This window comes from Haliaeetus leucocephalus, unplaced genomic scaffold (genome assembly GCF_000737465.1).
Source record: "Haliaeetus leucocephalus isolate CR32 unplaced genomic scaffold, Haliaeetus_leucocephalus-4.0 Scaffold262, whole genome shotgun sequence".
NCBI classification, from domain to species: Eukaryota; Metazoa; Chordata; class Aves; order Accipitriformes; family Accipitridae; genus Haliaeetus; species Haliaeetus leucocephalus.
This window is the reverse complement of record NW_010972698.1, coordinates 8,484,148-8,510,344: the sequence shown is the minus strand read 5'-3', so window position 1 is coordinate 8,510,344 and position 26,197 is coordinate 8,484,148. Positions and strand designations below refer to the sequence as shown.

At 43.3% G+C, this 26,197-nt stretch overlaps 1 protein-coding gene across 2 annotated transcripts in view; it reads right to left on the bottom strand.

Moving 5' to 3' along the window:
* Positions 1–2,619: 2,619 nt before the first annotated feature.
* PAK3 (p21 protein (Cdc42/Rac)-activated kinase 3) overlaps positions 2,620–26,197 on the bottom strand; it is a 38,989-nt gene continuing 15,411 nt past the window's right edge. For both annotated transcript variants that reach the window (XM_010569031.1, XM_010569030.1), the window contains 10 exons: positions 25,513–25,644; positions 24,370–24,532; positions 19,678–19,741; positions 15,847–15,895; positions 12,982–13,094; positions 11,997–12,114; positions 11,054–11,153; positions 10,424–10,620; positions 4,956–5,093; positions 2,620–3,396 (listed from right to left, as the gene is read on the bottom strand). In XM_010569031.1, the coding sequence (XP_010567333.1) occupies positions 3,307–3,396; positions 4,956–5,093; positions 10,424–10,620; positions 11,054–11,153; positions 11,997–12,114; positions 12,982–13,094; positions 15,847–15,895; positions 19,678–19,741; positions 24,370–24,532; positions 25,513–25,644 (1,164 nt within the window). In that variant the 3' untranslated portion in view covers positions 2,620–3,306. The remainder of the gene's footprint in view (positions 3,397–4,955; positions 5,094–10,423; positions 10,621–11,053; positions 11,154–11,996; positions 12,115–12,981; positions 13,095–15,846; positions 15,896–19,677; positions 19,742–24,369; positions 24,533–25,512; positions 25,645–26,197) is intronic.

Below are 26,197 nucleotides of genomic sequence, written 5' to 3'. Positions count from 1 at the left end.
AGACGGGTGTGTGTGTCTCAGTGGTGTAGCAGGTCACTAACCGTTTCCCCTTGGATTATGGGGGTGTCATTCTGCTCCCCATCCCTGTCTTCCAGCTCAGGGGGCTGGGTACCCAGAGGACAACTGGTCTTACTATTAACCACTGAGGCAAAGAAGGCAATAAGTACCTCAGCCTTTTCCTCATTGTTTGCCACTATGTTTCCCCCCACATCCAATAAAGTATGGAGATTCTCCTTAGCCCTCCTTTTGTTGCTAATGTATTTATAGAAACTTTTTTTATTGTCTTTTACCGCAGTAGCCAGATAAAGTTCTAGCTGGGCTTTGGCCCTTCTAATTTCCTCCCTGCATAACCTTACTTGCATTCCTCCTGAGTTGCCTGCCCCTTCCTCCGAAGGTCATAAACTCTCCTTTTTTTCCTGAGTTCCAGCCAAAGCTCTCTGTTCAGCCAGGCCAGTCGTCTTCCCCGCCGGCTCATCTTTCAGCACATGGGGATGGCCTGCTCCTGCACCTTTAAGATTTCCTTCTTGAAGGATGTCCAGCCTTCCTGGACTCCTTTGCCCTTTCGGACTGCCTCCCGAGGGCTCAACAGGCCAAAGTCTGCCCTCTGGAAGTCCAAGGTGGCAGTTCTGCTGACCCCCCTCCTTCTCTGAGAATCAAAAACTCCATTTCATGAGTGCTGTGCCCAAGATGGCCCCAAAACATCACATCACCCACAAGTCCTTCTCTGTTCACAAACAAGAGGTCCAGCGGGACGCCTTCCCTAGTCGGCTCACTCACCAGCTGTGTCAGGAAGTTCTCTTCCACACACTGCAGGAACCTCCTGGACCGTTTCCTCTCTGCTGTCTTGTACTTCCAGCAGACGTCCCCACCTGGTTCAGTTCCACTTGCAGAGCCTCACACCTGTTATGCCAGAGCACCCGGGAACATGGGGTAGGCACAGAGGAGATGCACCTGCTGCGCTGGGCAGGAACTCGTCGCCATTGCCCCCTATCCCTTAAGTCACTGCGTTCAGCCAGGCGGACAGAGGATAGGGAATTCTCCTTGCTGACGTGCCACGACCTGTTTGCCCGCCCTGGTCGCTAGCGCTCCCCAGGGGCTTCTTTTATACATGGGGGGGGCCTGGCCGCCATTGCTGCTGGACCTGCCCAGGTCCCGTCAGCCGCTGTGGCATGAGCGGCGGGATCCTGGCCGCTCTCTCGGCTCCTCCAGTTCAGGAAACGGGAGCTGTGCACCTCGGCGTGTGATGTGGGCATCTGAAAATCAGACCTGTTGTGCTCCCCAGGAAATCAGGAAAGGTTAATTCATACTTAGCTGTGGTAACTCAATGAGCACTGCCTCCGCCTGTTGCCTCAGCCAAAGACTCTGGGACGGACAGAGCGAGCGAGGGTAGGTTAGTTGGCAGTATTAATGACAGTTGCAACACAAAGACTGTAACTAAATAAGAAGCCGAAGCCAAACAAGCTAATGGCCTAATTCAAGAATAGCCCAAGCATCCTTCATTCCTACTGGCAAAACATGAAGGTGGTTAGTACCTTAAAGGCTACTTAGCCCTTTGCAGGACCAGGCCTAAACATGAAGATCTACAGCAGAAAGCTGTTTTACTTGTTTGGGTTTTTTTTGCTCACTGGGTGGGTGTTGCTTCAATTGCTGTTTTGAAGGTCTTTGATTAGTTGTACTACTAAAATACAGCAACAAATACTCCATGCAAATGCTTTTTCTGAGTGAAGCCACATTGTGTCTTTCTTTCAGAAATGAATCAATAAACCACAAATTGCATACTTAAACTATTCTGCTCCCTTACAAATCAGTTGACTAGTCAAGCACAATCCTCAGTCACATCCAGGATTCCCTCCCTCCCAGCAACTCGGAGCTGCATTCAGCGATGCTTGCTGTATGCAGGACAGCAGAAGGCAGGCTGGCTCGATGCCTCTAAGTATTTCTGCAATCCACTCAGCATTTCACACGTTTGCTCCCGCTCAGTGCAGAACTCCGGGTTTTATTGCACCTTCTTCCAGAGCTGTCTGCTGCACCGGCTCATACATATCTACACTGCGGAAGTTGTCGCTCACTTGCGTCAGCCTCAGTCTCCATGGCAGAACTCGCGTGCCTAAAGGACACTCACCTGCGCACGAGCCTGCGGAGCAGCCCGGCTCCCTCCCCCTCTGCCAAGAGTGGCGCAGATGCTACTAACCTTTCCCAGGAGCTACAAGACGACCAGGAGAGTAGGCATCCTCAGAAGTGACACCACCACTCAGCTCTGTTTTGCCCTTCTCTACTCCCGCACAGACCCAAGATGGCTAATCCCACCAGTCCGCGCATTGCACAGCATGGCTACGATTCACCTTGGGAGCAGCCCGCTGCCAGTTTGGCTCTGATATGGGATGATTAGTCCGGTCCCAGGAAGAGGCAAGCACCCAGTGCCGGTCTGCTGCCGCTTGCTGCTACAAGTGCCTTCTTCCAGCCTGGGTCTGCGGATGCTGAGGCTGCTCTGTGCTCTGCAAGGGGTCTGCTGGGGCTCAGCACCAGGCAAGGCTGGGCCTGCTCTCTCCTCATGTTTCTCTTACAGCTTTGCATCAGACGAGCCCTTTCTGAGCACACTGACTGATCTTTCTGCTTTTTCATTTTAGTAAGACTGTCATCCAGGCAAAGAGATTACAATTAGTTATACAAATCAAATTGTCAAGAACCAAAACACTATATATTCACAGTTGAAAGCCTGTATCTCAACAGGATGTTTTGTCTGCCCCACTCTTGATTCATTTTTGGTTGGAAATACAATTTCACTTTCTTCCTCATCTAGAAGTACCGTGACTGGGCAAATACCAGCGAGTGGGCTGTATTCAAAAGGCAGTGCAGTCTGGAGTTTATGAATGAAGGAGACCCTTCTCCAATCCCAAACCATACCAAAAAAACCCCATAAAAGGGACTTTCCGTCTTTAAGAAACAACTGACAATTTAAAAGTGAATGTACAGCTTATTCACAGGGTGAGAAGGAAGGGAATCTTCCAACTGAATTTGCTTTACCTTCGAAATGGTTGAGGCAGCAAAGCATTTTCGGTCATTACCTCTCTGTCTTAAGCCCTGTTTCATCTTAAAAATAAATTAAGGAGCCAGAAAGCAGGAAGAAGACAAATGATAATTTTTTACTCCTTGAGGGACTGGGTTGTTCTCCCTCCTACCACCATGACTGTGACCGTTGGTTTGTTCATCCATCCATCTGTCCTGCAGCACAAGAGTTGAGGTTTTATAGAGTTTTTGTTCTCAGTCCTGCTCTGAGCTGGCATGGGAGAAAGCCGGCTTGAAGCGCTAGCGGCTGCTGTTCTTAATCGCTTCCTTTGCTGCAATGATCAGAGGAGTCAGGCTGGAGAGAGGCTTGGCTAATTTTAAAAATGGATGCTGCCCAAAGGAAAAAAAGAAATGAACCATTACTCTCCAAACTTGGTTACTCACAGGCTCAAGCAGTATTCCTCTGGTTAGCAGGAATACACAGAAATAGGACTGAGGGGACCATGTGCACCTGCGTCTTCATGTCCAGTACCTTGCTATCACAGGCAGACATGGCCCATAATCCTATTAATCCATTTATCAAGGTGTCTTCAGCTTGCTGGGATTTTTGCCCTGCCAGCGCTCTGGGAATGCTGCTTGCTGTCCCAGGGCCTTGCTCCTTTCAGGAAACTCGAAATACTTCCTTAGGTTCCTGTTTTCTAAAGACATGGGCTATTGTAGTTGTCAAAAAAGATGAGGAGCATAACCCATTCCTCAGCGAACTCCAACACCTCTAGGAAATGTTTATCCCAGTAGTATTTAGGTCCATGTGTTGTTCTGAAGGCCACTGAGGTACAGGTTTTCAGTACCAAGGCAAGAACAGGGAGACAAGTGGCAGAGCACTGATGGACTCCGCTCTGGGTTGCAGTGACAGCAGTGTCTACTATCCCATCCCCTGCCCCTCCTGTGCTGGCTGGCACCTTCACAGCAGGGACAGCCAAGTGGCACATGCTGCAACTCTTTAACTGCCACAAAACCTGGCAGTAAACCTGTAGCGTTTCTCATCTACTTGACTGTGCCAGGCAGCAAATGGAGCTGTGACAAGTCCCGCTCAGCTGTCCCTGTTTCAGTGGCAAAAACCTCTAAAAGTGGGGCTCAGTGGCAGAAACCTCTAAGAGTGTGGCAGGATGGACAGGGAGCACCCCACAGCCCCTTCTTCCCACAGCCAAATCTGACCGCTTGGCTGCGACTGATTTCACTGGGTTCCTCCCTGGTTGTATCTCTGTATACGGTAGTCACCAACACCATTTCAGGCCTCCGTACCTGGTATCATTCCACTTCAGTTATTTTGCCACCATGTAAAACTGAATATACTACCGAAACAGAAAACAGGGGCACAAACATGGTCAGAGGGCTGGGACACCTCTCCTATAAGGACAGGCTGAGAGAGGTGGGGTTGTTCAGCCTGGAGAAGAGAAGGCTCCGGGGAGACATTATTGTGGCCTTTCAATACTTAAAAGGGGGCTTATAGGAAAGACGGGGACAGACTTTTTAGTAGGGTCTGTTGTGATAGGACATGGGGTAATGATTTTAAACTAAAAGAGAGTAGATTATGGCTAGATCTAAGGAAGAAATTTTTTTACAAGGAGGGTGGTGGAACACTGGCCCAGGTTGCCCAGAGAGGTGGTAGATGCCCCATCCCTGGAAACATTCAAGGTCAGGTTGGATGGGGCTCTGAGCAACCTGATCTAGTTGAAGCTGTCCCGGCTTATGGCAGGGGGGTTGGACTAGATGACCTTTAAAGGTCCCTTCCAACCCAAACTGTTCTATGATTCTACTTATCTTTCATTTGAAAAGCACCAAGACTGGACACTAATATGAGGAGGTTCCATCTGATGCCTTTGAGTTTAGCTGACGAGAAAACCATTATATAGTACAGCTGTTTCACTTGCAGCCACTTCGCATTTTACCTGCAGAAGTTCCTTGGCAGACCCTCGCCTGTCCACATCCATCTCCAGGCAGCAGTTCAGAAAGTCGCGAAACACAGCAGACAGTCGCTCCGGGTTCTGCAGCTCTGGTGTCCCGTTCGTAGCTATCAGATACAGCGCCTAGAGAAAAAGGAAACACGAGACTCCACCTGTTTTCTTCATATCCATAACTGCTCATACAGACCCCTTTTTTTAGGTCCAGTCTCCAGTAGCAGTTTCTTCCCTGGCAGAGGGTTAGAGATGATTTTTCTATACCAACAAAAAAAACCCCTGATGCAGCCACAGCTATTCCAACATCAAAATGATCTTGCCTTGACAGCTGATTTCATTGGCTGACCTAGTTAGTATGAACTACATCAGCAAAAGCACATTTTGTTTCTCCAAGTATTGGCACTAGCTTTACAGGCTATTTTAAAGAGTGAATTTGGTCTATCTATATAATTTCAAAAGATTATTACATAAAATGCATCTCTGCAGTGCTCACTGGTCCCTAAAGTACAGCTTCCGTAAAACAAAGGTAGTCAAGTTTTTTGCTCTATTCTTGATAAAAATGGTAACTGCATGAAAAAAAGTAAATCCATCAGCTTATTCCTTGGGTAAAGAAACAGAAACATTTGGAACCTCATTTTCAACACAGACACGTTAAGTTGCATGCACAAATATATTATGAAGAAAATGCAGTTGAGCAGAGAGGAGCCACCTGCAACTATGTCTTTCAGCAGTCTCCAAATTCCAGATCAGCTTCACTTATGTGGTAAAAGAAAATATGTGGTCTAATCAGAAAAACGAGTAATTCCATCCCTATAGTAACTGTGTGTTAATTTTGATATGCAAGTAAATAAATTAATGATGTCCCCATCCCAGAAATTGCAGGGAAGAAATGGGAGGTTGTCCTGGTTTCAGCTGGGATGTAGTTAGCTGTCTTCCTAGTAGCTGGTACAGTGCTGTGTTTTGAGTTCAGTATGTGAAGAATGTTGATAACACTGATGTTTTCAGTTCTTGCTCAGTAGTGTTTAGACTATAGTCAAGGATTTTTCAGCTTCTCATGCCCAGCCAGGGCACCTGACCCAAACTGGCCAACAGTGTATTCCATACCATGTGATGTCCCGTCTCGTTTAGGAACTGGAAAGTGGGGGCAGGGAATCGCCGCTCGGGGACTGGCTGGGTGTCAGTCGGCGGGTGGTGAGCAATTGCCCTGCGCATCATTTGTACATTCCAATCCTTTTATTATTGCTGTTGTCATTTTATTAGTGTTATCATTATCATTATTAGTTTCTTCTTTTCTGTTCTATTAAACCGTTCTTATCTCAACCCAGGAGTTTTACTTCTTTTCCTGATTTTCTCCCCCATCCCACTGGATGAGGGGGGAGTGAGTGAGCGGCTGTGTGGTGCTTAGTTGCTGGCTGGGGTTAAACCACGACAGAGGTTTTGGCAGTTGGGTTATTGAAAGCTCAGGCTTGGTGACACAGAGAAAGTGGCTTGGACTATGAGAGAAATATGTTCACTAAGTATTTCAGCAAAAATGGACAAAAAGCAGAATAGACTATGTTGCCTTTAAACTATAATCTTCATGTTTCAGGCAAGCTTCCCAGTGAGAAGAATTGGGGGTAGTTCATCTCTCAAAACCACTGTTTTAGAAAAGTTTGTTGCTTTTTTTTTTTTTTTAGGAAAGATAACATTAAATCTATTACACTTGTTTCATGTTTTCAGGGTGATCTTCACAGACAGAAGAGCTGGAACAACTTAAAACCCAAAGCCAAGTGTTACCTCAGAACTGGGAGTATTCGTCTGTGTTAAGGGTTGAGTCCTCTGTGAATTCCCTTCCATGATGTGCATGAACGTCCAGCTCCTCATCTGAATGCACAGTCATTCTGTGCACACAGGCCTATCCAAACCCTTGAAAATTCCAGCCTTTCTCCTCCTCAATAGCATCTAGCCTAAGCTAAGCTTAAGTTTCTTAAGCAAAGCCAAGGACGCTGACGTCCATGCAGTTGACGGTGTTCATGCAGCTTAGCAAGTCTTCCTGATATTCCTCAGGCCAAGGAATTGCAGTGCAATTTTGCCAAACATAGGGTGAGCATTATCTAATGTGGTTCACTTGTAACCAAGGTCTAACATGCTGAGCTAGAGACATGAGTTCATTCTGCTTTTGCAAGATGTTATTCAGAAACATAAGACAAACATTTTGAACTATTCAAACTTAAACTTGCACAAACATGTCTAAAATATACAGTAAAAATAATAGAAATAGGCCTAGGAGTCTTCCATAAAAACGTCTGCCGTGATAACAGCTCTGTGCTACTGGCATTTAAATAGACCGTGGCCAAACTGACTTTGTTATTATCCTCATAAATACAAAGGAAGATTTCCAAGCCCGAAAAGGCAAACGAACTATCCTACAGTAAAAACAATAAAAGGAAGTTTCTTTACTTTTCCCACTATATTAATGTCAAAAAATCAGTCTTATCCTGTCCATCTGCAGCTGACCTCAGTCACCAGACACAGTGGTGAGCTGGAGTGCCTGTCCTCACTATGTTTAAATTGTGCTACCCGAGGGATGTTACTTCTCCTAGGGTAAAGGAATACAGCACCGATGTCAACCTTGGAAATTTTATTCCAGCTACATTCACCTGACTGTGAAACCGGAGTGCCAGGATAAATGGAGATCTTTTAGTTGCTTGTTTCTTCACAGAACACGAATCATGAGGAAGAGTCATCTTTAGCTAGGTACTGCACCTTTTAAATATTTCTACAACAGAAGAAAGGTCTATGGGAAGCTGAAGTACCTTCTTCTCATGTATCTTTTGGTTTCCTATGATACAGCCAGCAAAGAAAAACAAGTACAGTACAAAGGAAGTGAGTGTTTGCAGTAGCTGCAAAGGGGCAATAAGCTCATTAATTTGTTTAACATACCAAGAAACAAGAAAGGATTCGGCATACAATTATAGCTGCAGTCTGTGAAAACGATATCCTAAAGTTATCCAGGCCACCCAGATACATGACAGAACAATATACAGATGATTTAGAAGCCTGAAACTGTAGAAGATCCACAGCATTTGGAAAATATGCTACAGTTTTGAGGCAAATTGATGCGTTGTGGTTAATAAATGAAAAGCCAAACAGAAATGCTTAGCGTTTGGTTTGTTTGGTTTTTTTAAATTGAAACTGGGGAGGTCCAACCTGCATTTCAAAGGATATTTATCACACCAATGTTTGTCCCTCAGGCCCTAGGCATATGCCTGATGGAAGGAAATCACAGTGAGAGAAAACAAATACCATCACAGAAATATCCAGGATGCTCATGGCTGGAAAATGGTTCATTCCTGTGAGTTCTGCATAGGCTGGAAAGAACCTGAGCAACATGGGATGCGTTTGCTCTGCATGTGGAAAACAACAAATGCATCTACATTAAGACTGCTGTTAACTCTATGATTAATGATCCTTTAATGCCTTTGTAATTTATTTATACATTTAAATTACTGTCAGTACCTAAAGCTCCTGCATGCCTTCCATTATTGAAACAATCATTCATAAAAATGAAAGAGCATCCTTTTGTTTGCAGGCTTTGCAGAATTCCCTGAATGTGGTCTAAATGTGACTATTAAACCCAACAACTACTGTGTGCCATCAGCTAAGAAACTTAGCTGTAAAACCAGGTCTTGCTTACGAGCTCTCCTGTTTGGATGCGGCTGAGACCTCTCACTGAAGTCTCTGATTCCACATACACAGCAGATGGATCCTGTCCCTGTTGGGGTTGATTTACCTTAATAAAACTAGCTGATAACCGGGGAACTTCAGGCAGTCCCTCACAAGCTGTTCACTGTTCCTAACTCAGGGGCAACAACCTCTGCAAAAGACTCCTGGAAGCGAATACAGATGGTACCAACTTCAGATGCCTGATGTTAATCTACTGCAATTTTACTCAGACACCTGAAAATGCCTTGTAGCTGTAAGTGTTCAAGTTGATCTTAACTCCAGCAGGAGACGAGGCATGTATGGAGAAAAAGAGCATCTCAAATAATCTGGTTAAGGGCAGGAATGGCTGAGTGTGAATTTGGTCAGAGATAAGAAATCCAGTTATCTTTCTAACAGTTGACCTGAGGCTTCTCGAGGAGCCCTAATCAACATTTGAGGTTAAGGAAGCAGGGAATTTTCAGCATCCAGACCAGTAATGCTAATCCTTTTCATATGCTTTGGCTGCCTTCTACAAGGCAAATGCATTTTTTGCAAGGGTCTTCCATGAAAGCAAGTGGAATCTAGGGTCCTCTCTTTGCAAGAAACTGGTGATGTGCAGAAGTCTCTGCTGGTAAAACTGGGCTGTAGTGACACAGGCCTACTGCCACCCTGCCAGCTATGGTGCACTCTGCTTATTCAGCATCAGTCTGAATCCAAAACTGTTCCTTTCTTATCTGTCCTCATGAGGTGGCACAGCGCACACCGCTCCACATGTGTGCACCGGAACCAAAAACCCCGGGGCACGTACCAAACCAAAAGAAGACTTCCAAGAAAACTTAGGAACCTTTTTTCAAAAAGAGTGAAGACTGAAATTTGTATAATTGTTGTATTCCTTTCTTAAAAGTAGCATGGCTGGGGGTATTTCCTGACCATGCTATCGTTTTCTTCTTTCAGTCAGCAGTACGCAGTCTGGGTGCCATAGACCAGAGAGAGCACCGCCTTACTGCTATGAGAAAAGCTAAAGGTCATGCTCTATTTTAATTCTAGCCTTAACAAAAACTATGTACATATACACATAGGCCAAAATTAATTTCCTCATAAATTCCTGCATCCTGTGCAGCATTTAACTTTGCTTCAGCTATCAGTCATGAGGTTTTCTCTTGGTATACATTCCTCCACTATTACGTGCTCATTTGGTACAAGAACTGGTCATTTCATTTCAAGGAATTAGGATAAAACTGAAAACTTCAGAACATTAAAAACACATTTGTTTACTACAAGTATCTGTGCTAAAACACACTTTCAGAAATGTATTTGGTAATAAATAATTATGGCATTACTATAACCGGTGACAATTCCTGAAAGGCTCAGGTAAGCAACCAGCACTGATCTGAGTTTGAAAAGACTTCTCTGCCTGCAGATACAGTTGAGATGCTTTTCATAAAAACTCCCCAAGTGGAGAAACTTGCTGCTGAAAAATTCTTGTCATTCAGAGAAACAATTCAAAGAGAATTTAAAAACCACATGAGAAATTTCAAGCATCGTTGAAGGCAAAAATGGCACATTTCCGAACTGGCTACATGTCACTTCCTTTTGAGGTTCTCCCATTGACGTAACCAAAGCTGCAGTATATGCTGATATGCTCCAGTGACATTTTTAGAAGCGGGCCTTGGTGGAACTAGTTCAAGCTGACGTGACTGGGATTTTGTCTCATGGGAGACAAAACATGGGACAGATTAGAAAGACAGTGGTATCTGATTTTATTTGCACCTTACCCTGAGAGGATTTTCATTAAGGTAAGGAGGTTCTCCTTCCACCATTTCTATTGCCATGATCCCAAGTGACCAGATGTCCACTTTGGGGCCGTATGCTTTTCTTGTCACCACTTCTGGTGCCATCCAGTAAGGAGTCCCAACCATTGTGCTCCGTTTACTCTGCTCAGGGGTGATCTGAGCACAGAAGCCAAAATCAGCTGAGGAGTAAAACAAGTATTGTTAAAGCCAGCTTGAATTATGAAACCAAGCAAAAGAAATCCCCACTGTATGCCTGAGAATGCATTGTTGAATCTATCTGGAAAAGCGGCCGTGCTCTTTTTACTCAGTGCTGTAGCCAAGGAAATATTGAATTGGCCACTTAAAAAAACCCTCAAGTTTCATGCATTGGCTTTTATTCACTTGAAGCTTTAGATTGTAACTCCCTCCCTCTGGAAGGGACATACACAAACACCAAAGCCACTCTTTACACCTTTTTCCTTTCTATACCTCTCTGCACGTTGGAATTGTGCTCTTAGCTCGCAGCAGTGGTCAGCGCACTACCACAGGCATCACTTTTGGGTAACTGGCAGTCAGTCAAAAGCAGCCCCATACCACATCCTGGGAACACTGTGCCCGACCAAGAATACCTACTCAATTTGACAGATCCATCCATTCCGAGAAGAATATTGTCACTTTTGATGTCTCTGTGAATCACTTGGTTTGAATGAAGGAAATCCAGTGCTTGAAGGCACTGATAGATAAAGAAGAAACATGAGGGTAAAAATTAATGACCTGATCTCATCACACAAGAAAGGAAATGGCTCTAAAAGATTTAATTTCTAGATGAATTGTGAGTAATGGCAGAATATTGTGCTGTCAAGAGGAATAGCTTGCTGCTTCAACACTATTAGAGTAATAACTTTCTAAATGAAGGCATATTAGCTTTTGAAAAAGAAATGTCAATTATTGTTACAGACTATCCCCTGAAAGCACAGACAGAATCACCGGTGCTGCAATGAATGTGCTGTCTCCATCCATATGACAAACTATTGTTTGCCAAAAAAGAAAACGTCCCTTCCTTCGGTATGAAATGGATCACTTTCGGGTGGGAGGTTGCACGACAAAGACTTTATTGTTAGGCTCTACAGCAAATTTCGAAGTAGCATCTTAGTCATTTTTCAGAAGCAAACACCATTTTGGGTGGAATGCTATCCTTTTAAGCCAAGGACTGTGATAAATGAGTCTCTATTTTTCTTTGCTGTTATTTTAAAATTCTGCCACCAGCATGTTTGCTTTTACAGGCAAGGAATGTAGTGCAGACATGCTCCAGGCAAATGTTTAAAGAGGCAAAGTTGAGAATAGTAAAACTAAAAAAAAAAAGAGATAGGACATTAACAGTATATAAGAGTATAATAACAGCATATAATAAGTGCAGTGATACTGGCAGACGATTCACTTAAGATGCTCTTTCTTCTCTGTATTATAAAAGCAACACAGAAACAAAGCTCTGAACATGAAATCACTCATGTTCTTACCACCTGTTTAGAAGTACCATCCTGTCCAAGTAATCAGAAGCACATGTGGAATCCCTTACCTCCCTACAGACAGCTGCTATCTGTCCTTCATCCATACACGTCTCTGTAACAACGTCGGTTAAAGAGCCTCCAGCCAAGTATTCCATAACTACCCAGAGTTCATCACCGACTAGGTAGCTGAAAGAAGAAAACAATGGCATTGAGATGAATGTGCATAACTACATTACCTTACGAAGAAGACTACAGTTGATTTTTGCTTCCAGGTCATTTTTAAATGAAGACAGAATCAAATGAATAAACATTCATTCTAGGCTATATGGTACTTAGAATCTGTGCAGTCTAAATGAGAAAGGCACAAAAGTGAAAAATTAGACATCTTAGACGGCAAGCAAGTGAAAAATGCAGTTTATTAATGGCAAAGATAAATCCTGAACCAGGACATATCGCATCATCTGGTTCATCATCTTAGCACATAAATTCCATGATTAACTCCAGGAGCAAGGCAACACAACTTTCATAGTTGTCCATGGTAGGAGGGTGTGTACCACTGAGGACAGAAATTGGTCAACAGTTTGGAAAACCTTACATAAAATACATTCAGAAACAGGAAAAACAATTTAAAAACTGGCAAATTACGTGCTTCTGGAAACAAGAACATAGTCTTCCCGGCATCCACAGCAATGGAAAATAGTGGGAACAGTCCAAGGGAAATAATTTCTATGATGATTTATCAGCACTTATCATAAGACTCAGAAAATATGATCAGCTTAAAAAAACCTCCAAACCACCACCAACAAAATAACATGGAGGTAGTGAACTTACAGGCTGTTGTTTTAGCAAGATATGGCTCATCCAGGTTTTTGAAAACAGCCTTCAAACTACGTATGCCAGAAAAGATTAATGCAGACAAAATGCAATCTCCTCCCATACATTGTATATGAGTAGATAAATAATAAAGACTGCCAGTGACCAAAGGGGTTTTTTTTAATCTTTGGCTTGCAGTATGTAAATGAACATTCACGTGATAATACCAGAACTACTTACCTGTCTAAATAGTTAACTATATTTGGGTTCTTATTTTCCCTCATGACCAGGATTTCATTAATAATTAGTTCCTTTTTGGGCTGTTGTTGGAGATTCATTTGCTTTATGGCCACCTAAAATGACATTGAAAACCATTAACTTGAGTAGTCTGTTGCACAAGATCAGAATGAACACGGAGTGAGTGTTTTTGGAATGATGTAGCAAAGCTGTGCCAAACTGTCTTGTTATTAGACATAAGACTTCAGTTACTTACATTACTTCATTACCTTATTTCTCTGCTAGCTTGGGTACTAGTTACAGGACACATGGCCATATACATTTTGCCTTGTAAAATCTGTAAAAATGGTCTTTAAACTATCAACCACAAATCTCTAACAACACCCTCTGGACCTACATTCTTCTCAAATGGCCTTAGTTTATCACCACTATTATTATTCATGCACGTTTTGCAAGCAGGAAGTGATTCTGTTACTGTGAAAATATATAAAAACAGCTGGTAATACTTTAGCAATTATATGATTTTTGATCATTATTTCAGCAACTGCTGTTATTCTTGACTTGACTGCATAACTGAAAGAAAACACACACGTACATTACATATAAAATGCCATACTAAAAAGATCATTAAGGTTACACAAAAAAACCCCAATCCTAGCACTTCCTAACTTCTTGAATTTTGACTTTGCAACTCTAAATAGTATTTAACACAGTTTAGATTTGCAATTATTTGCAAAAATAATCCATTCTATGGTATTTTATGGATACACCCAAGGTTATAAGCAGGGCTTAGGGTTTTTAGATCCCTTGTAGACCTCTAAGAGCAGTTATAAAGTGCAGCACTGCAGGTGGATGAGAAACTACCGGTAAGATTCAGATGTATTTGCTGACAGCCAGCAATGATAAATCAGAATTCTTAAGCTGTAGCCCCAAAGAGCAATGAGATTCTCTAAGACACCACCTTGTCTGTTTATTACTAATATGATCACTTTTGCTCTGAACCACTGTAGCCATTCTGCCTCTGCCTCATCCTGGCTCGTGCGCCCAGTCCCATCTTCCCCCGGGCAACCATGGTCTCCACACGCGCTTTTCATCCTGCCCTCCTTGCCAAGCCCGCTTCTGCCACCCCGTCCCTCTGGGCTCAGCCCTACTCCCCTCCCTGCCATCCAACTCAGCTCCAGCCAAGGACTCCTACAAATACATCTTCCCCAGCGGTCCCAGAGGAGCCCTCCTACCTGACAGGCACCTTGTGGGGAGATGTGGCCCTGTGGCTATTTGAAGTCTGCCTCTTGTTCTCTCCGTACAGAATTTGGCCAGCCTCCCCCTCTGTCTAGTCCTGCTCTTGAGACGGCATGAAAGAGACCACCCCTCCGCTCTCATTCCTGGTTTTCTAGCCAGATTTTCAGGCAGGGTTTGTATATATTCAGAAACTCTGGCTTGAAAAAGGAAATGAATGTTAAGATGCCACTTTAAATCAGCCACTACAGGGACTGTCAGTTAACACCGCTTTTCTTCAAGATCTGTTTCTCACCTCCCTGGCCCCCACTTCCCTGCGACCAGTTCATGGGCTGTAATGGGCTGTCACTGACACTGGACATAAACACGACTGTATTGTTTAGGAGAGATCTTTGCTCTTGGTATATGTCTTCTCATTTGTCAGTGTGTGTGTCAGCCAGCTTCAGTATGACTAAAACACAAAACTGCGCCCCAAACATGATCTCTCCTTAATTAGGTTTGCATTATATTTTGAAGATGAAACACATGATGGAAAAAACACTAAATAGTAATACTGTCTGAAGCTGTGATTAAGATAAATTGAGACTGAATGATGGCAGCCTCCATCAGCTAGTTGACACATTAATATATTTAGTAATTAAGACAGAGCTAGTGTGTCCTTCTCTGAAAGATACCACTTCCCTCCTTGCATTCTTTCTGGTAGTTAATAAGGACAAAGTCTGTCTGAAATCAAGCGATATAATGAAGCTATTTATTTCTTATAGCAATAGGGGAATCTGTGACCACCCCTAGGGTCCTACCAAGGCCTCTCATTATGACAGATCTTTAGATTTTACAATTTGTATTGCTAACTGATCTATGGCCAGGTCCACAGGCAGACTCTATGCTGTAAATATACAGAGTTAAATTGTATATATAGACCAACATTCTCTGTAACAGCACAACTTCACGCACACTGGAGAACAGAGATACTACAATTTCTAAAACAATACATTTACACTGGCAATAAAAAGTATATAGTCTTTATCAGGCCCAAAAGCTTGCTGGGATTTCTTTACAGATTTCTCTCCATTAAAATACCCACTCAGGGATGATATAACATGGTACCAGACTGTGACCAAAAATACTGTAGCGAGCACCAACCTGTTCTGAAGACAGAATAAGTAAAAAAAATAATTCTCTTACAATTGGCCTTAAAAGCTATGGGTGAAGCATCAGCCCAAGCACAGAGAGCGCCAAGGCTCTTACTGATTCCAGGGGGACCACGACCTCCTACCAGGAATTCGCAGGCACCTTTTCAGGCATTACTCGACACCTCAGTGTAATGGTTGCTGGAAAGCGGATGGCCCCAGTAAGTGTTCAGTTACTAAGGCACAGAACCACATTGCCCTTAAAGAGCTTTCACTGAAAAGCTGAAGACAGCAGATGATCTATTTTGCCAGCTGACACCAGTCTGTGCTTAGGAGGAAAAGCTTTAGCAGATGTACTTCACAGGCTGACACTAGTCTGTGCTTCAGAGGAATACCCTTTGCAGTTAAGATCTACCGGTGACCCAAAAGCCCCATCCACAGTTCACACTAGAGGGGAAAGCACTGAATACCTGCAAAATCTGCTGGGACTGTGGACACTTACCTCTTGCCCTGTGGCGATGTCGATTGCTGTATAAACAGTTCCTGATGCCCTAGAAAAAAAACCAGCAGCGAAGAAATGAGAAGCTGTTTAGTCCCTATGAGTGAAAGCAAGCCCAGACAGGAGATTTCTGCTGCCTGGAGTGTTTATAAAACACCTTTGTTCATCCACTCCTTCAGCCAGCAGCGCACAGCGCACCAGCCCACCAGCCCTCTGCCATGCAGGGTATCCAAGATAAAACTTATGTCCAACGTGAAGAAAAAGGGCTGGTGCAAATCTCAAATGTACATACTAAATTATTTTAGCTCAAAACTTAAGGGGGGGAGGGTGTCTACAAAAACTGGAAAATAATGTATTTAATTCTTTTTCCATTTTCTCCAGTTTTGCTTTGTTGTTGTTTTTTTTTTTTTTCTCCTTTTTTTGGTGGGTGTGTGTGCACACGTGTGTGGTTTTTTCCAGGGAATGTAACATACAGTCTAGTTGTGCCTTCTCAGACCTCTTATTTGAATCTATCTGCAAAATTCAGGCAACACCATGCAGTCATTCTGAGAACCCTGAATACATGTGACAGCCATTTGAGGAAAGGATCTAGACACAGCTTTCTCCAGCATGCAAGGAAACTATTCTCCAGCCATCCTGCGAGGTCACAGCTAGAGCAGGTTAAGGCATATATTGTTTCACACACAAATAGAGAACTACTCAAAACAGAGGATCCTTAGACAGCTTCTTTGTGTGTCAAGAGCCGTCAGCAGCTGTTAGGTGCACCAGAAATGTGAAGGACTCTTCATGCTGTGTTTTGCTTCTGTGGCAGACATAGGTTGCGCTGTAGAGCCACCAGGAATAAATGGCGTGTTCACCTGCAGACTAGACAGTGTGGGGTTTTGTTTGCCATCTGCCTCTCGTTAAAAGAGGTTCTTCCCCTGTAACGATGTGAGGGGCCGGAAAGGCCACGATCAGAGGAAACCCCTTTGGGTTTAAAAGCAACTGCAGGCTTGTAAACCCTAATGGGGCTTCCTTCTGAGCTAAACCACAAGTTTACACTGCCATCATTTAAGAAGCCCACGTCTGCACGGGCAGTGAGGCAAGGGAGAGCCAGGGTGGGAATTCTGAGGAGTGGGAACACACATCCAGCAAGTGTCCCAGTGACTGAAAATGCCAAAATCAGTTTGCTCATTTTTACATGATCCCCCGGCTTGTTTGTTTACCTGCAGGCTGAAATATTTCTGAAGCATTTTAATTCAACAGGCACCAGAGACTGTACGTCTGTGTTGAGAACAATGTTCTCATTGGGCACGCTACGTATTCTTTTAATATAAATGCAAATGCATTTTCCTATGACTAATTGTCAAGATTAATCCGATTTGTTTTCATAAAAAGCCAACACCATTTATTCAGACTTGCTAACACTGTGCTCTACCTCCTGAGCAGAGTCCTGTCAGGTTTATTTCAAACCAGCTATTTAAATTAGGATGCTTTTGGTATGCTCCAGGCCATCTGTGAGGAGTTTAGATAAAGGTGAGTAATTTAAGTAAAGCTGTGAATTAATTGCAAGGGTTCTGCAATTCTGCATTACAAACTTTTACTTCTAAGCAACTATAATTTCTGATCTGTATCTAACTTTTAAATGCTTCTGCAATATCTTGGGTTTAATGCAGTTAGGCAAGTACCAGAGCCCACAATTAGATCTGTGTCACTGTGATGCAGTGCAGTACAAGTTAAAAAAACCAACCTGAACCCAGGCTGCTCATGGCTCCATACTGATTTGTCTTTCTAGGAAGAGCTAACACTGCTTGAGCAAACACAGCCTCTTTATCAAGCACTAGTTAACTAAGTTTCCTCCGGTGTCAGCAGCATTTTCAGTTCTCAACTGGAGACAGATGACAAACCAGAGACTCAGCGCTGAAGTTGACCTGTTCTTCAGCACAGGCCTGCTGACTACCGTTCACTGCAAAGTGGCTGTAAAACCATCACACTGTTTATTAACTTACCAGCTGTATGAAGCCATGAACTGCTATGTGCTAGTTAAGTTGCTTTTCCTTATGTAAGAAGTTGCTCTCTACCTGCAGTTCTCTAAGCAGCCACGTCTCTTGCTGCCTTGCAGTGCTCTCATTAGCAGCTACTAAAAAACTACTCACTCGCAACACTACTAGTGCCTTTGGCCTAACTGTACCCAACTCACTGCAAAGGCAGGCAGCTCAGGAACTGGCACCTGCATCACCTAAGCACATCAGCACCATCCGAGGCAGTGCATCTCAGCCCAGCCCTGCTGCAGACAGACACACTAACCCCAGCCATGCAGCAGTCCGGTTCCTCCTGATCGTCCTGTTTGATTACCTTTGTGATGATTTTTTTCTTTAGGATCTTTCCCCATCACTGTAAATTGACCTGCGGCATTACAGTCATGAGCTGGTTACGGCAGCACACTCACTCCTCTGTAAGAAGGGCATGCAATCTTCAGGCTGTACTAAAAGCTGGAGGAAATCAATTTAGATACCCTTTTAGGCCAGATACTAGCCACTTGTCTTTCCACCAGTTGTTGAGGCACCTTTGTACAAGCTCAATCCTAGGACTGTCAAAATAAAAGATTGTGAGGGTGATGGTCATATTCTCACGGTGACAGCAATAATCTGCTTCACACACATGTTTATTCTGACTCTCACTTCTTCAGCTGACACTTATCTTTTGAGAGACTGGCACAGCTCTAAGTGTCCACTGACATTTTACAAATGACAGTAAGAACCAAAGCTTCGGGTAGAAAGCAAGCCGGAATCTGAGAAAGGGTTTTTATACAATGAGTGGAGCAGAAACACCTTCCCACAAGTGCCCTACCAAACAAGATATATCTACAATAAAGCCTGCCAGGGAAAGAGCATGAGTGTGTCTGGCTTTCTGCAGTATGTATCAGTCCCAGGTCAGCAACACGCTACCCCGAGTTCAAACCTCACAGTTAAGGCAGAAAAATATCTCCTGATGTCAGTAAACAGCTTCTGTCATACACTGACAGCAGCGTGATCCTGGTGTTACACAAATGGCACTACTCCTCCTGGAATGACAACACAGCCAAGGAAACTTTGACCGAGCAGGGAGTCTGTCCATATTTAAAATGCAAGTCAGATACCTAATTTTGATGTGATTTCTTTTGTTCTTGCCTTCTCACATAGGAAATATTTCAAATCAATCCTATTTGCAGTAAGCAAAATTGGGTTTCAAAAGGGAATGGCTTGGCTGATTATTTTCAGTAAATGCCTAAAACCTGCAGGATCCACTAGTGGTCTGCCATCAGGCAGATAATCATTTTCTCATCAAGTACTTTGTGCATCAACACTGTGTTTATTACTGAATTTCTGGGTTTTACTACCTCTGCTAGAAAAGAGAACTTATTATTTAAGCTCTGGTTTCAGTTTCTAAACTATGTGGTTATAATCCTGATCACTGCATATGCTTTTAAGCAAAATATTTGGAAGAAATGTTACTGAGAACTGTTATTTATCTGACAACTATCAGGTGGTAAGTTGCTCTTTTAGGCAATAAAGTTTTTTCTCCTTTCTTTAGCGTGGCCATATTATTTTGAGACATACAAAAATGATTTCTCCTAATAAGCAAACAGGTGCCACACACTTGAGGGACGGTAGATCTTCCCGGTACTGCTCCTTGCCAGCATCAAGTTGTCTTTGATGATGCCTTCTGACCACAGTTATAAATTCTGATCAGCACCGAGAGACAGGAGAATCTAAACCCAGTGTCTGAACATGTTTGGAGCTTGCCTGACTTCACACTTGATACTACACCAGCAAAATGCCTGGCCTATGTTTTTGTAACTGTGATTGGACTTACCCTTGGCCAATTTTTTCAAATCGAGTGTACTTCTTCTTAGGATCTCCCACGCTCACAATGCTCCCTGAAAGAAACAAAATTAAAGATGCTCACTTAAAAATGGAGATACCACCTTCCAGCAGATCAGAAATACTGCCCCACTGTCTGGGGCTGTGAGCCATTTGTAGTCAGCTGGGTAACACCACCACCACCACCAACAGAGGCAGCTCCGTAGCACAGATGGCCTCCACGAAGACTGATTTTCTACAGTCCTTTGGAGAGTTACCTTGACAGGAAACTAAGAACATGGAAAAACATTCACAGGAGACAGGTATCAGAAAAGAACAAGTACCAATTCAAGTGTTTGTTGTCTATAAACATTAATGAGAGCTGGAACAACACAGCCTTTATTTTCTTAGGAATTAATACTCTGCGTGATTCAACAGAAGGTTTAATACTTCCGAAAATTAAATGCACGTTGGGTTCTGGAATCAATTTCTATGAACAGGTGCCATTTTCAGAACAGGAAGAATATTGCAAAGTGTTTCCAGGAGGGGATCTTCTCAACCTTTCAGCAGTTTGCCAAAAGAACGCCTTTATGTTTTTAAAGAACAGCATCTCATGTTATAATCAATAGTTATGGGGCTTTAAGAACTATGACCTTCATCATTTATTACCAGGCTACAATTCTGAAGAAGACCTTGCTTGTGTGCCATTTTAAGAACCACACTGCTTCTCTTCAGCCTGACTCGGAGCAGTAAGTAGCATTTGACTCGCACGCTCAACACTGCCCACATGCTGGTCTTCACAAATAAGCACAGCCGTGATGGATAACAAGAACAGCAGTGTTCCTCAGGTGCTAGTGTTACACAGACAGCTGCACAAATGAGATGCTGATAATTTCATGAGTACAGGTGATGCGATTCAGAAGCCAGGCAGAAGGATGGGGTGCTGCCGCCTCCCGGCAGCTCTGCGCTGCAGCAGAACTGCGGGAAGGCAGGGCCAGCCTGTCCGGCACAGGGCCTGGGACAGTCCGGGTCCAGCAGCCATTGTGCAGCTCATGGCCTACTGAAAGCTAAAATTAAAGCATGCACCGCTCTACGGCTATTTGCCCACTCGGAGGTGTAGGCAGGCTGAGCGGGGAGGAAAGAAAGAAGTAATTAGAATACTGTATTGAAAGAGCCAAAATCTGATAAACAAATCTGAAGGAATAATTAAAAAAACAACATTGTTTTTTTCTGGTCTGGTAGTTTCCTAGATAAAATACAAGCAATGAAGCCTAAGGTGATCACTCAATGCAAATGACTTCTAAAGATTTAACTTGGAACCTACATCACTGAAATACTGTAAGAAGCTTAGTTCAGGAGGAAAGACTGCCAAGGTTTCGCAGCATATTTTGTTTGACTGATCTGGCAATATTCCTGTATCACAAATACAAACACATACTTGTTTGTTCACCTGTGCATCCAAAACAAAACTAGGTGATGCACCATTCACTGTAAGTAGTAACAAACACCTCTCTCCCCTGCCCAGGCCATTTCTCTGGAACAGAGGGCTTTAGCATCCAAATGGGACTGGATGCCTAGGCAGGAATCCTGCCTGCCAGCACGGCAAGAAGACGGCGCATCAACACCATCTGGTATGCTCCCTGCTAGAACAGTTTTGCTGCCCTTGGCAAGATCACTAATGAGAGCTGCAGGAGCAGAGGTTTTCTTTGCCCCACGGTACTCGCTCCCCTCACCCAGCACTCAAGGAACGCCAGCCAGTGCCCGCTGCTAACGGCAGGGGGAGCGCCTGCCTGCTGGCTGAGGATGCCGACGCAGTCTCAAGGAGCCTGAAGTGGTCCTGCCCTGCTGTGCCAGCCTGCAAGAGTCACAGTAACTGGACTGTCTGGAGTCCAAGCCAAGGACGTAACGCTTTCAGGACCTGGTTAACTTTTTGTAGTTTCATCTCACTGAAATGTATAACCTAAGACGAAGCTTTCATTCTGCTTCTCTATAGTGCGTCTCCACTACAAAATAACTCTTCAGTCAAGAAGAATATGACCAGAGGACTCTGGGACTCCCTTTTAACTGACTGGAAGAAGGGATGTGAGATGAGAAAGCATACCCTCCTGCTCACACTGCTGAGCTTAACCATCCCCCAGACAGGGATCCCCATGAGACTCTGCAGTACTAAACCAAACACCGCTGTAATCCTGTGCTGGGCTGGACAACAGGAAAAACAGTGTTGTCAGTGTCTGGCCAGGTGCTATTTTCAGCTAGTTAATGGCACTGTGTATCTATCAAAACAGGTATCAGAAGTTCATGGAAGTTCACGTTAGAAAAGAATAAAGAAAAAGACTGCAGAACAAATATTTTGAAAAAGAATTTTACAAATCTGCCACTGATTTTGCAGTTCAGATTTCTGGAGTTTCTCCTCAAAACTTGAGTAGCTGCTTTCACAAGTTAGTTGTCTGTGGCTGGTTTCCTGCGCTTAAGCCAATGCACATCAAATATGACAGCACTAAAATCAACAAAGTGACTGGTACGCGGCTCCAGTTTAGAGCAACACTCCCTACTCTGGACAAAAGATAAACATACCAGCTATTTTGATGTCTTTAAGCATTTTCCTTTATCAAGTCCTAAAATAAGTGGATAAGAAAGCAGAATTGGGCCACTTCTGTTTTATAATTACAGTGGAACATACTCATGATTTCATTACAGACAGAATTTTGTTTGATCTTATCTCAATATTACAGGCTTTACTTCCTAGTAAAACTTGTAATGAAAGTGGCTCTAAAAAAACCCAAGTTATTTCAAGCAGAAAGGAATTATGAAAGCAATTTAAGATAAAAGAGGGCAGGGGACATCTTCCTAAAAGTAGCATAAAATCAATTGTGGGGGAAGTAGGCAAGGTGGAGAAGTCATACGAGTTAAAACAAACAACCACCACACATGATTAAATAATTAGCCCAGGACTATAACAAAAAAGCATCACCCCCATGTTCAGATAGCTTCATGAAAGCACAAAAAGATTTTCATTGTCCACATCACAATTTGCCCAAGGCAGACCTTCAGACCTTGCTCACTTGGTATCAAATTCTTACAAAAGAAAAAGCATGAAAGCATGTAACATTTCCAAGATATAACCCACAGTAACTCAAGGGCTCAGTCCTAATCTGGCATACACGGAAGCTTGAATAAACGATACGCATACTTACGTTCATGTATGCAGGGTACCTGCAGATCTCATGGTGGAAGTCTGCCTCAAACACTTAGCCTCAGTTGAAGAAGCTATAATTCCTCCCTTTATAAGCTGACATACCTGCAGGTAACTATCTACTCTGGAATTTATTTCATTGTGCCCTCAGCTAAAGGTATCGAACTTATCCCTTGGATACTCCCTAATGGCACTGAGATTCAGTTCCTTATAGTCCTATCAACCTGCTAAGGGTGCAGAAAACTCTACACAAGCAGCTGAAATCTCAGAGCTGAGGAAGGCTTCAGCCTCTGCAGCCACACCAGCCCTCAGTGGAAGGGCAAGTACGACAAAAAGGTTGGTATAGCACAAGAACGAGCATTGACAACCACTGTGAAGAAGCCACAGCCAGACTGCATCCCTTTAGAAGCAGTTGCCCCCATTAAAGACAGCATGTTATTGGCTTTGAGATCAAACACAAGGAGATGTAGATCAATCCACTTTTTGACCTGAGAGTTAATGGTAGGCACAGAGTAAACTGGGCTATGTTATGAACCCAACAATTTATTATGTGAGAACATAGCACTGGCAGCTGTTATGTGCAAGAAGCAGATTAAATTGGTTGTACTGCAGAGTCATGCAGGGCTTGATGTGTTTTCCTAGAGTATGATCTGCGCAGGGGTTTGGGGCCAATGGCTAGGGTTCTAATAGTATTAACTGGCTGGGAATTAGCTATGACAAAGTGCCATGTATCTGAGGAATATACAGTGGATGTGCTTGAGGCTGGCTCCTGAGAAATGCTTGCAGTGCAGTTTTACCTGATCACACCACACAGATATGTCTCTGATACATCTTTGTAAGCATAAAGCTAAGAAATAAAATAAGGATTGTTATTATTTTTTTTTTTCTTTTGGGGCACATTGAAAACACCTCTTCCTCTCTGACGAAAACATAGAATTCTTATTAAAAAACCCTCTGATATATTAATAGAAGTAGTAGTAGTAGTAACAACAATCATAAAACCGACACCAATAGAGTATCCAGGGCAGGAGAGCTCCTTGAGGCTGAAGGAATCAGCTGTGCTGTAGCTGTCTACTGGTAAAAAAACCCCAAACAAACAAAAAACCTGCCCAAACCCAACAGATTTCTGCAAAGTATTTTGGCTCCAACGACTGGTGAGAAGTCAGGAGTCTGAAGAGAATTTAGAAACCCAAATTCAATTTGTCCATTAGCACACAGGAGTTCACTAGGTCATCAACTAGGTCATAGCCTTCTGCTCAACCAGAAACAATCCCTGCTTTTGCCGTTAGCATACAAGGAAGCCCAGGCAAATCCAGCCCTGTCATAGCTGCCCTCAGAGGCAGAAGGAATACCCAGAGTGCTCTCTTGCTTCCTCTAAGCACAATAACAGTTTGTGTAGGGAGTCGTAAGTGACTTTGTGACACTAAACTGAGGATGAACATTTGGTGCATATAATCCTGAGACATGCATAGAGTACACTGCTTTATCAGACAAGAAATACAGGATACATACTCAGTTTCTCTAGGATCTCCTCATCTGTCATCTTGGATTTTTTTCGCTGCCGGTCTGTGTTTCTGTACAAAGTGTTTGTGTTTGAGTTTTCAGGTTGGGGAGTGGTGGCTTCTTTAGCTGGTGCTGGTGCAGCGGCAGGTTCAATTACAGAGCGTGTGTAGATCTGTGACAAGAAATTATTTTGTGTCAGAAGCGTGGCTTGCAGAGATGCCCCTGAGATCATACTTCAAATGCAAACCCTTAGGAAGATGCTGTTTGCCACACCCAAGGCTCTTAACATGTCTGGGTTTGCTGTCCACTTTTCAAACTGAACGGGTGAAAATGAAAGGCTAGTTTTACACAAGTTCATGGCCAGTATAATGTTCAATTTTCATTGATTTTCCGAAAGATGACTGAAACAATGAATGTACTGTGTTGCAAGGATACAGAAATAGATCTGTCCAGGGCCCCAGAACCTTGTTCCTTGATGCTTGTGTGTTTTCATGGGTAACAAAATGACTCCTTAGTTGGCACATGTCTGAATAGAAGCAGGGAGCATTCCCCTCTTCTGATCATAACTGTTGAACTGACTTCCCATCGGTATTTCAAGCTTTAGGGAGTGGCCGTTAGGAACCGCATTCCAGTCATTCAGAGACCTACCTTCTCTTTACAATGCAAAGCTGTGTAGGATTTTTCTCACCAAGCTTCAGCTCTGTAAAAGTTAAGGGTGTAGTCTAAGCTGTTCATTTAGCTACTTAGTCTGTGGAGCGGGACAGGTACCTCCAGGGGACAGTTTCTCCTATGTATCCTGCAAGAGTGTGAACTGCATCTGATGACCGCTCTCTCCACTGATGACAGAGAGCCTACAGAGATACTGTGGACAAAGTTGCTCATTTTTACACTGGCAGCATTAAAAGACAGAATGCTACCTCTTATGTGATACTAAGATAAATTCAGGATCCCTATCAGAATCACAGGAAACTCACGACTAAAAGTGAAAGTTCAAAACAGATTTTCCTGGTGTCAGTGGCTTGGATGAAGCACTGTGTCATGGCAGGACTCCAGCCCTCAGAGCCTTCATCCACGAATGGCACATGCTGTCTGATCAGAAACATGCAGCTCTGAATTACATCAAATAGAGTGCTAACCAAAGCTGGGACTTACTGATTTTGTATGTTCAGGCCGTGGTGCAATAACAGGTGGAGGTTCATTGTCATCTTCCTCTTCTTCATCATCTTCATCCTCTTCTTCAGAAACAGAGGGAGCTAGGGGGGGTTCTGATGCTGTTTTTGTGCTCTGTGGACAGACAGTAGCATGAGTGATAGTCACCATTTTGCTACTTGGGAGGTTTGATAATTACACACAACTTTAGTCTCTTAAACATCAGAAACCAATCTAGACATGCCAACAGTCCTACAGGCCTCAGTTCTAAGTTACACACAGCACAATACAATTCAAAGGTTACAAATTACCGTGCTGTTTGGTTAATTCATCTTGGTGTTTTTCATTTTTGCTAAAAACAACTAAATCATTCCCATACTTAGTCAAAGTCTAATTTCACAAAATGTAATGCTTGAATATATCACTAGAAATCACATGTAGTTGCTGGTTAATTGCTTTGGCATTGTGTCTACAGAAATGGTAACAGTTAATTAAGCTAACAGGTGTCTACTGGCTAGGTTAATTAACACACTTTGAAGTGCAAAGCCTTCGTTGTCTTGCTGGGAATTTGGTTTTGGAGAGAAAGGCTATTTGTTTCTTTACTACCTTACCCATGGGGTAATCATATTGCCTGTTTCCACAGCGCTGAATGTCCCTGTTTAGTAGCTCCTTTTTCAGCACCATCCTC